General features: G+C 41.0%; 1 protein-coding gene across 2 annotated transcripts; it reads left to right on the plus strand.

Annotated features, from left to right (window-relative positions):
- Window positions 1-3,210: 3,210 nt before the first annotated feature.
- Window positions 3,211-9,145, plus strand: PCMTD2 (protein-L-isoaspartate (D-aspartate) O-methyltransferase domain containing 2). 2 transcript variants are annotated; one of them, XM_010192215.1, is made up of 5 exons: window positions 3,211-3,538; window positions 4,176-4,278; window positions 6,048-6,219; window positions 7,087-7,210; window positions 8,763-9,145. In XM_010192215.1, exons 1-5 carry the CDS (start codon window positions 3,232-3,234, stop codon window positions 9,143-9,145), a joined length of 1,089 nt encoding a protein of 362 aa, XP_010190517.1. In that variant the 5' UTR covers window positions 3,211-3,231. The 2 variants fall into 2 exon arrangements, with proteins under 2 accessions (XP_010190517.1, XP_010190518.1); XM_010192216.1 differs by having other exon boundaries at window positions 7,168-7,210.
- The last annotated feature ends 2,064 nt before the right edge of the window (window positions 9,146-11,209 follow it).

The following is an 11,209-nucleotide window of genomic DNA, read 5'->3' on the forward strand; positions in this document are numbered from 1 at the left end:
TCCCGCCTCCACCTGACCTCACCGGGCCGCTGCAGCACCCTCCTGCCCCGCTCCCTTCCACCTTAGCCCCGGCCGGAGCCGCGCTGCCCCTTCAGGCCTCTGTCCCCCTCAGCCCTGCGGCCTTCCCTCGCCACTCGGGGCATGATCCTTCTCGTAGCCTCTCCCCATCCCCAGCACCCGCCTGGGCTCCCGCACGGCCGCACAGGAGCTCTGGGCACGGCTGGAGGAGGGGGTGGCGGGGGTATCAACGCCAGGCTTTCCTAAACTTCCCTCCCACTCTCGCATCTCCCTCAGTTTGCTCGGGAGCAGCCTGATAACGCGGGTAGTGATGGAGCTGTGTGGCATGGGGTTTTTTAATTTGTTGTGTTGAGAGGGTTAGAAGGGATCGGGTTGAAAGCTGTGCCAGCAATAACTTTGTTTTTTATCGGTAAACATCCCCACCTTTGTTATTCCTTCTGGAGCGTGTTGTGCCAGAGCAGGGATTACCCTGGGAATCTGCTGGGGTGAAGAATTTCATTTTTTTGCCTTATGTATTGTTTTTTCTTCCCCTGTGCATCTGCTGGTGTTTGCCTTGGAAGAAATCGCTTTAATTTCAGTGTTTTGTTTCAGGCCTTGGAATGTAGCTTCTCATGTCAGACTTGTTTTGGTTTTTTTTCTGTTTTGTTTTTCTTAAAGGGAAAGATGGCAGCATGCAATTGAAGGGAAGTTTCAACACTGCTTGGTTTGATACCTGTGTTGCGATCTGCTAGTGATCGTAATTTTTGCATGCGAACTCAGAAATGTGCAAATCTGTGCTTTACCTCGAAGTGTGTGAAAAGTGAAACTCTGGTAATTGTGGAAGGAGAGGATCTTGTTTAAACAAAATGTTTAAACAAGTCTTACTCATTCTTGGTTCCCACTTCTACGGACACAAGCTGGAACACAGGAGGTTCCACTGAAATTTGAGAAGAAACTTCTTCTCAGTGAGGGTGACAGAGCACTGGAACAGGCTGCCCAGAGAGGTTGTGGAGTCTCCTTCTCTGCAGACATTCAAAACCCACCTGGACGCCTTCCTGTGCAACCTCATCTAGGTGTTCCTGCTCCGGCAGGGGGATTGGACTGGATGAGCTTTTGAGGTCCCTTCCAATCCCTCACGTTCTGTGATTCTGTGATTCTAATAGGAGAAGGGAAACAAGGTTAGACAAAGGTGTGGAGTTACCCAGAGAGGCATTCAAATGACTGAGTTCTGTGTTTTTCATATAAAACATAGATTTTATTGGAAGTTAGCTAGTGTCCAGTAAAATTAATCATTTCAGAAATAACAGACACCTGTCACAGCTTGGGGATTCCTTGATCTTCATTAGAAAAATGTCTTTCACGTTGTAGAACATGAAAGAACAGTTGTTGCTCATATAGCTGAGCTAAAACCAGGTTGGACCGGTGTCCCAGCAGGGCTTGTGTACACCCGAAAGAATTTGTTGGGGAGCCAGAGTGGAACATTGTTAAGGGCACAACTTTTCATTCATACTTTAAATCTGAAAATGTAGTTTTTATTAACAAAAAGAGCTTAAGTGGAAGAAAGAAGCAAGCTTAAGAACACTATGTACAAAATAAATTCAAGGGAATCAGCACCCTCGGGATAGAGAGTATTTTAATGTAGAATGTTGTATAAAGCATCCTGACCAACCCTATATGTGTTGATGCAGTGAGTTGTGTATGTGAGAGGAGAAAAAAAAGAACCAAACTGGTTGATGAACCTACCTAAGCCTTCAATTTGGTGCATTTCTACTGTGGAATAATAAAACATTTTGTGTAGAGAAAATGAAGGCGTAACTACAGAAAGGAGAAGGGTGGTGTTTTTCTTAAGTTTTACTAATGGTCTGAAGCTGATGTGTTTGAGACATGAATATTTTAAAAATTACTTGAGTTCCCTGCCTAAGTCTATCCTATTTTGTGTATCTCTGCAGGTAATCGAGATGGGATTTTATTTGTATGACTGTGAAATACCCTTAGACTCCTGTAGCTTCTCTTTGTTTCCTCTGAAAATGAAAGTGTATAATTTGCTTTTGCTGAATGTAACAAATAAACCCCAACAATTTAGCTGTAGGCAGATCCTCTGATCCCAGGAATGAACTCTAAAGCTGCAGCTTCTGTGGTTACTATTGTGAGCGGAGAAAGGCATTGTAAATAAATGCATTTAAAAACAAATCATGTTGTGTTTTCTGAAAAGGATTTCTTTTTCAAGATATAGGAAGAAAGGCTAGATTAATTTTGTGTGATAAGCTCTTCTATGTTCTTCTCTCTATATACGTTTTTCTTTAAAACCTATGGATAATTAACTACGTGAAGTGTATGGCCATGCTTTGTGTAATGCACAGTCAGGGAAGGTACTTGCTTTTCTTTACCCCACACCAAGCTTGAGTAGGCTGCTGGAGGTGATCGTGTCAGCAGAGTCAGAAACATTTGTAATTTATAACTCTGTGTCACTGAAAAGTTTCCAAATTGGGGGTTAGTTCATCTGGGACTTAAAAGGACCTAAGAAACTCCACAGGCTTCAGTGGCAATTCTCTCTGCTGTTGCTCTCTGTATCATTATGTCCTTTACTGGTGGTGATGGTTCAAGCTCTAAAGATGAGCTGTGTGAAAGTGCATTTGCTAAAGTACATGAGCTTGCATTCTAGGTCAGAGGTTATTTTAACCTCTGTGAACTCAGCATCCTGATACATTTTCTTTGAATGTGCAATTTGAGATTTTTCTGGTTCTTGCTGCCTGTGTCTTAGTCTCTTAATTTCCCCTTGATGCTATTGGAGACAGAAAGTCACGTGTGGCAAGAATTCTGTCAGGCAGAACAGGCTTGTGCTGGTGGTTGGATTTACAATGAAAAATGACCTAAAAGCATATGAGCTAGAATAATCCTTTATATAAAAGGGTTCAGTGGAAAAGCTGACATGCTAGTAAAATGTTGGTAGTGTTTGAAGACAGGCAGTCTCTATTTAAATTGTCTGTTGTGATTTTTCCCCGCTGGTGTCAGGTACTAGATGCCAGATCTGCTGCATTTTGATTTTCATTGTTTCATTGGGGGATAGTGGTGGTGGTGATGTTTTTTCAGTTGCGTGTTGTCCTTAAAGTACCTAAAGATCTCTCTCAAAGTACATAATGTACAGCAGCATAATTCAGTGTTCAAGTACATGCTTTGTATCTTACCTTCCTTTATTATTCTTTTAGCTTTAGTGCTTGTAGAAAACCGTTGAAGATGGGAGGTGCGGTGAGTGCAGGAGAAGATAACGATGAATTAATTGATAACCTGAAGGAAGCACAATACATCCGGACAGAACTGGTGGAACAGGCGTTCCGAGCCATTGATCGAGCAGATTACTACCTGGAGGAGTTCAAAGACAATGCCTACAAGGACTTGGCATGGAAGCATGGAAATATTCATCTCTCAGCACCGTGCATTTACTCGGAGGTGATGGAAGCTTTGGATCTGCAACCGGGGCTGTCATTTTTGAATCTTGGCAGTGGCACTGGTTATCTGAGTTCTATGGTTGGACTTATCTTAGGTAAATACCTTTTCAGTCATGTTAACTGTTTATATTAGAGTAAAAAAAAGTTTTAAAATTAAGAGTGAAGCATTCCTCAAGTAATGAAATGAAAAGGTAGCTACGAAAGTGAAGACTGCATTAATCCAGCTGGCCAATTTATCAGGACTCTCACAACCTTCTCTCTGGAATTGGGTGAGATCCAGATTTCCATACCAGTTCAGATCAGGAAAAGATTTAGTTGCACAGGTGGCTGTAGCGGATTCCTGTAAGACTGGGCACAAGCTTGGGTTTGTTTTCCCCTAAGAACCCAGCTTGGGAGCAGGAGTGGTATGTTTAAACTAGAATAAGCATAGACAGTTTTACAGCAGTAGTATTTCTTCAGTATCAATGTTTCACTCCTACAGAGGAATTTCCTGTGTAGTTAAGAGCGAATGATTCAAAATCAATTATGCAAAACAGCTTCATTTGCTGCCAGAAATTGCAGGTATAGGGTTGCAATTCCCATTGTAGTACTAAGGTAGCTGAACCTACCCAAGCACTGACTGTCTGCCATTCAAGGAGCAATCCGTCATAGGAAGTAACCAAAACTGTATTCTGTTCTGCTGGATTTTGTGGTGTTTTGTGTTACCATTATCCTAGTGTCCTAAATTTGCAGGTCCTTTTGGTGTTAACCATGGTGTGGAGCTTCATTCCGACGTGATCGAATATGCGAAGCAGAAATTGGACTTCTTCATTAAAACAAGCGACAGCTTTGACAAGTAAGAATGCGGTGTATTCATTTTGTGCATTTGGCTTTAGTCATGGCAGTTCTTGCTCCCGTGTGGGAGCTCTGGATTCAGGATAATCTGAGGATTCTGGCTCCTTAGGCTTGCTGAGCTGCAGTGTGTGACCTCCTAAGCTCATGTTTACTGTGCATGAGTTTCAGAGGTTTTTTTGCAGTGTTTTTACTAGCAGTGCTGCTGTTGCAGAGCTTAGAGGAGGCTGAAAAAGGCCTATTTTAAAATGCACTTACGGGTAACAACTTGAACATTGCAAATAACAGTAATAGTTATGTTTGAGATCTGAGAACATACATGGTTATCAGAAGAATATGAACTGATTTCTGTGGTGGCCTAATATGCTTTATCTGAGAAGAAGAAAAATGGTGTTTTAAAATATGAAGGTAGTTTTGTGATGATTAAGTTGGTACTAAAACTGCTTGGGATTTGATTTATGTTCTTCCTTAGGGCTTCCATTTTACTGCTGTCACAAGTAATAACTTTCCAGCAAGATAACCATTGCCAGTAGTAACCTCAGCAATAAAAGTTGTAGCTGTCATATTTTTGGATCTGTCTCTCAGTATGTTCAAACAGGGAAGTAAAGCATCTCTGGATACCTGATAGCCCTTCTGTGGGAGGAAGAAAATAAAAGTAGTCATGTGCTGGATTTTAAACTTCAGCCTTGTGCTGTTACTGCTGTACTGGAAAGCTGCTGATGACAGGGCTGTATTTCCTTGATGTTGGCAGCAAACTGGAAGTTTTTGGCATGGAAGGTGCTTGTACATAGACGGCTGGGCTTTTTCCAGATTCACATTGCTGTTGTTTGAATAGATGTTTTAAGATTATTTTTTTTCTCTCCAGACAAATATAGCTATGGAGCAAAAGTGAGCTTAATTCACAAGTCAACATGGCTGGAAAATTGGCATTGCTGAGAGAAATGGCTGCTGGGTTACACTGTTAGAGCACCGTGTGCCCGAGCTGGTAGCTGACTGCTCTGCATGTCTAGCACACTCTGCAAAAGCAGAAAGCTTCAGGAAGTGTTTAGGAACAAATGGGTGCTATATTGAGCTGCCTCAAAAAATACCAGTAGAAAAGTGGATATGTTGTACAACTTCTATCAAAATCAGCCCTTAAATGTGGGGCTTAAAGCTTATGTAGATTTGGAGCATTAAGAAAACCAAAAGTAGATTGATTCATTTTTCTGCTAAACTGAATCAGAAATGCTGTGGGCAAAAATCCTTTTTTTGAAGGGTGAAATTGCAGCTCTTTTGAAGCTAATGGCAAACTTCCATTGGCTTCAGCAAAGCGTATTTCTGAAGCATCAGGTTATAGTTCCCCACAACATCTGAAAACCATTTAAAAGCTTTTTAAAATGCCAACAAATCCTGGTGCAGTCCTTAAAAGACTTTAGCTTTTGTAATTGCAGGTCTAATATTTATATTTGCATATTGTAACTGAGTTGGTATCAGGTGACTAAAAATAGCTCGTTCTGAAGAGTTTTATGCAACTCAAGTATGAAATTATGCATCCTTATCCTTTGAGATTTTAATCTATGAATTCTCACCTCATTGTTCTGGGGTTTTGAGACTTTTAGCTCTGCTCTGTTCTGATAATGTCTAGAATATACGGGCTTCAGAAGAGAAATCCTGTGAAACTGTTGGGTTTTTTAAAAGTATTTTTAATTATTTCTTTTTTTTTTTTCAGAATCACAAAAGTAATTCATTTGATGAATTGTAATATTCTTGTACGTTACACATCTTCATTTTCAGATTTGAATTTTGTGAGCCGTCTTTTGTTACCGGCAATTGTTTAGAGATTTCTCCGGACTGTACTCAGTATGACCGTGTTTACTGTGGAGCTGGAGTGCAGAAGGAACATGAAGACTACATGAAGAACCTGTTAAAAGTTGGGGGAATTCTTGTCATGCCTCTAGAAGAGAAGGTTGGGTGCCTTTCTACTTGTATTTCTCTTTCAGTTATTCTTGTGTCTGATCTCGGTTTAGTCAATAGCTCTTCCTTTAGTTTGCCCTTCTTGCAGCAGGTTGAAGAAAGCATTAAATGCACCAATTTTCACTATGAGTGGAAACTGAACTCTGCACACTTCACAATATTTAAGAAAGTCATAGTTCTACCAGTCTTGCACATATTCAACAACACAACTGTTGTTAATTGCAAATTTACTTTCATACTGCAGAACATCAGCAAGACTTTGTTCAAGTTACATAATCTACCATTGTACTCAATGGCAAAATACAAAATTGTGCACCCTAACTGGCTTATGAAAGAGCGGGCAAGTTGTTCCTGTTCACAGGTGTCAATGGATTCTTTTTAGTAAAAAGTGAGAAACTGCCCTGTATATGAGCTCAAGACTGTAATTCAGATTTTCTTTTGGTGTAAAGGTGTTGTTTTCATGGACTTTTATGGCTGAGGCATAGGTGTCTGAGCTGTTAGCTCTGCCAGGGTAGTTGAGATGAGCAGAACAGAGTGAATGCTCGTCAGTGGCTGTCATGTTTTCTCAGTGTTCAGACATAGCTGTTCCAGTTCAGAATTGAGGAAGAACTGGGAAAGCCGGGTGACCCAAACTGCCGGTACCCGTACTCTGTTGCAGCAGATGAAGTTACTTGGGGCTAATCTTGCAAGGAGTTCAAAATATTCTCAAAAAAGCCCCAATGTTTCTCTTTATTACCTAACTTGTAGCTTCTAGTACTTTAACCACTCGTCCAGGCCAAAAAGTAGTTTGTTCATTTTTTTGTTCAAAAATTTTACTGTAGTGCACACAATAAACAATAATCTTCTTGTTTTGGTTTAGTTGACTAAGATAACTCGTACAGGCCCTTCTGCTTGGGAGACCAAGAAGATTCTTGCTGTTTCTTTTGCTCCTTTGATTCAGCCTAACCACGCAGACTCAGGAAAATCAAGACTTGTTCACTTGCGTGAGTACCGATGTTCTTGAGTATGGGGGAGGTTTCTTCTGCTATTTGGCTATAAGCTGCACCTTGCTTCCTTAGATGTAATATCCCTATGGATCCCTTCGAGGAAGGGATACAGTTACTCCAACTGCTTCCTTCTTTGAGCAGTTGTCTAAGTCTTGTGCTGGATCCCAGTCTATCTTTGAGGATATCTGAGGAGGCCTGGTGCAGGAATGAGAACACATGTAATATAGATTCTAAATATGAATGATTTCTTGTGAAATTGTACCTAAATTTTATGGGATGTTTGGTCTTTGTTTTTGCACATATGGACACCTGTTTCAATTCTGAATTGCGTACTGTCATGGTTCTTAGGCAGTGTGCCATGGTGATTGAAAATACAGAAGCAGTACCTGTGAATGAACATTATATGTACTCAAAGGCTCTCACTGCCCAGCAATTCAGAATGATCCTGAACCTGAAACACTTGAGGGATAGAAGTTGTGCAGTTTTTGGTTAGCTGTTTGAAATCCAGGTCATACACAGTGGCCTCAATCTTTAGATTAAGCCTTTGGTGTACAGAGGCCTCTTAAGAGCACATGAAGACAGAGATACTTCCATAAAGAGATTAGTCAGGCTTTGTTCCTTTTCTGGAAAGGTGTCTTTGCATGACAAAAAGCAGCTCAGTAAGCAGTCCGTCCAGTGCTATAAAGTCCACTAAGTGCTTATTTCAGCATACTTTGTACGATGGCTTTGTAGTGAGACCTGCATATGTATTACATGTGACTTTTTTTTCCCCTTGTTTCCTCATTCAGGTCATAGGAATGCAAACCCTGTCAGTAGAAGACAGGGGTTTTTGTTTGCTTCAGTTTTCATTTATTTTAGTACATGAATGTGTGTGCATCAGTCCATTTTTTTTCTTTATGCTGCATGAGTTATGTCATGCATTTGTGGGCTGGCAGCAAATAAGTGCAGAAGACAGAGCAGTCTTCCAAAGAATTAATGTGGGAGGTATTTTAATACAATAACTTATTGTATGCTTCTATAATTACTTTTACCAAATGGTTTCCAGCCTGTCTTCACCCACTAATTTTGAAGCAGTTTTTGAAGAGCATAAATAATACTCATGTTTTATAGGAGAAGAACTTGGCAAAGCTGAAGTAACTTCACAATAGAAAAATAGTTCTGTGGAGGAGTTAAACAGGCTTCAGGTCTAGTTACTTGAATATCTTTTTCTAAGTTATTAAACAGTCACAATTTCAGTCACTAAGTCTGCATTCTCATAGTCTTTAAGACATGTGTGTCCTAAAATAATTGTGAGGTCTTGACATCAAAATACGAAACTCTTCTTTCATCCCATTCTTCTTCTTCAGTTAATGAGAGAAATGCGCAATTGAATTTTGTTTGGAAAGTTACAGTAGAGTTTATCTGAGTTGACAGGAGTTGAATAGAGCTGTTTTTATAATCGCAGCAGGGAATTGAAGTGGCCTGATTTAATTTGAGCAAATACAGCTTTTCCTATGAGTACTCGAGGGGAGTGTCTCCGTATCTGTTCATGGTTTTCATTTTGTTTTAGCCCCAGTGGCTGTTCGCAGCCTCCAGGATCTGGCTCGCATAGCCATCCGAGGAACCATTAAAAAAATTATACATCAAGAAACAATGAGCAAAAATGGAAACGGGCTGAAGAACCCCCCAAGATTTAAACGAAGACGTGTGCGTCGCCGTCGCATGGAAACGATTGTTTTCTTGGACAAGGAGGTCTTCGCTAGTCGTATCTCCAACCCATCAGATGATAACAACAACAGTGAGGATATCGAGGATGAGAGACGAGAAGAGGAAGAAACGAAACCCTCTGAACTGAAACCAGATCCCCCTGTAAACTTTTTGAGAGAAAAGGTCTTGAGTCTGCCTTTGCCTGATCCCTTGAAATATTACCTGCTTTATTACAGGGAAAAGTAATTTCCTTCTTCTAGAAAGTGGGAAGTAGGCAGAAAATAACTACTACTTAGGGCTTGACAAATGTGTACCACTTGCTTGCCTGCTAATATGACCACCCGAGGCAGTAGGCTAGCTGGGGAATGTGGCTGCTGTATACCTAAACATTATGGCTTTTTTTAAGTTTTTCTTCTCGGTTGTGTGCTATAGTTTTATCCTACAGCAGGGTTTCCTTAGGAAGCAAGTTGGTAAAATGCTCAGCTGCTTGTGGAAAGGAGGATTTAATTCCCTGAAACTAACTGCACAGAGATACTCTAAAAATCTCGTGGCTGCTCTGCTGAATTGCAGTTTTAAAATATTCTTAAGCAGTTCTCCAAAGACCTTTGCTGTCTGTGCTCTCTCCCACTAAACCTGCCATGTGTTTACTGTGGTGTGTGTTTAATGGAGGATGAAGATCGGTAGTAAAAACTGACCTGGCAAATCTTGTTTCTTCCAGTAATCTGAAAAAGCACAACGTTAACAGGCACGAAAGGAAAGAATTTTTGGCATCTGGCCTTGTGGCATCCAGGGTTTGAATGAGAAGGAAAGCATCAGCTCCTCCATTGGTTGGTCTCAGTTTTGCATATAAACTATATATATTTTTTGCAGTAAAAGTGTAAAATGTTTTACAGAATATTGGTTTTCTTAATGGGAAACAGCTGTTCTAGTGAATTAGTCTAATAGATTCAAAGCTGGTTTTGGTTTTTGTCAATTTTTTAAGTGGTGGAGGCAAGCGAAGAGTTGCAAAGCTGATCAGCTTCGGCAGGATGCTAGGATAGTCAGGGTTGTGACTGCTGTGTCTGGAAGCGATTACAAAGTTATTCTGGATGAGGAGGAGGGTAGAGAGGAGATGCGTAGCAGTGAGTTTGTGAGAGCTGACTGTGAAAGCAGAATCTACAGATTTTGCTGTTGTGTGAGATAACTGAGGCCTGCTGGGCTGAACAGAGTGAAGTGCAGAGTGCAAGCCTGTGCAGAGTGGCTTGTGTCCTGGTAATTCAGCCAAATGTAGCTTTGAGGAGGGTATGTAGAACCTGAAAACAGTCTAGAAAGCCAAATAGATGCAGTTCCTGGGTGATCCTATGTGTGTGCCCCTGCTCTAGCAAGGTGGCTAAGAGTACAACTGGTTACACGTGGTCCCCATGCAGTAGGTGGAATGAAGTTGATCAACTTGCTAAGTTATTTTATTCCTGCGACAGTTAAGTAGATGTTTTTATAGGCTTTTGTACAAGGACTTTACACTCTGCAGTTCTGTGGATGTGAACTCTTACTTTTTATTCCCGAGTCTTCCTGTAGCGGGGATGGAAGGAGATACCATGTTTAGAAGGGAAAGTTTACGTGGTTCAGCCTGTATGAATAATCTACCTAAACTGGTAAAGGCTGGAAGGAAACCCTTGAGCTTGTATTGATGTGAAATACTCCTGAAGACGGGGGAGTGGTGGTGTGTGTGAGGAAAAACCCCCTCTCAGCAGATAATGAAGCAATGTTAAGGCATTGCCCCATCAGAAGCAATTAAGTTGGTGTCACTTTGATAGCGGTTTTTTTTCTTCATCTCCATCTCCTCATTTTCTGAGGAGGAATGAATGATGACTGTCTTGCCAAAAATATGATGTGTTTTCGGCTAATGGTACTGAGTTCCACAACTTGCTTAATGATAAGTAGTGGTTCAAAGTTCTGTGTGGCTTTGAAAATGAATGGATAACTCTTGTACATCTATGCCCAGGTGGAGAATTCTTCCTTGCTTAATAGGCTTCTTGTATATCTTTGAGAATAGTATCTGATAATATGGTGTCATGTGGCCGCTGGCACATAAGAGAGTCGTAGGCTGTGTTTTGCCTCTGGTTTCCTAAGTCTCCCATTTTTGGTCTAAATGGTACCCTAAGCTATCTTGCTCCCTCAGATTTTTATTTCTTTATTTTAAATGGGGCAGTTCTGTGGCCACCGAGCTGATGGTTTCCTGTAAGCGTACAAGTGCCCATCTTGTGATTCTGGCGACTACAAAGAATTTCTTTCTACAAATGAAAATCCTGAGTATGGTGAGAAATGGAGGCT

This window comes from Mesitornis unicolor, unplaced genomic scaffold (assembly GCF_000695765.1).
Source record: "Mesitornis unicolor isolate BGI_N332 unplaced genomic scaffold, ASM69576v1 scaffold1349, whole genome shotgun sequence".
Lineage (NCBI taxonomy): Eukaryota > Metazoa > Chordata > Aves > Mesitornithiformes > Mesitornithidae > Mesitornis > Mesitornis unicolor.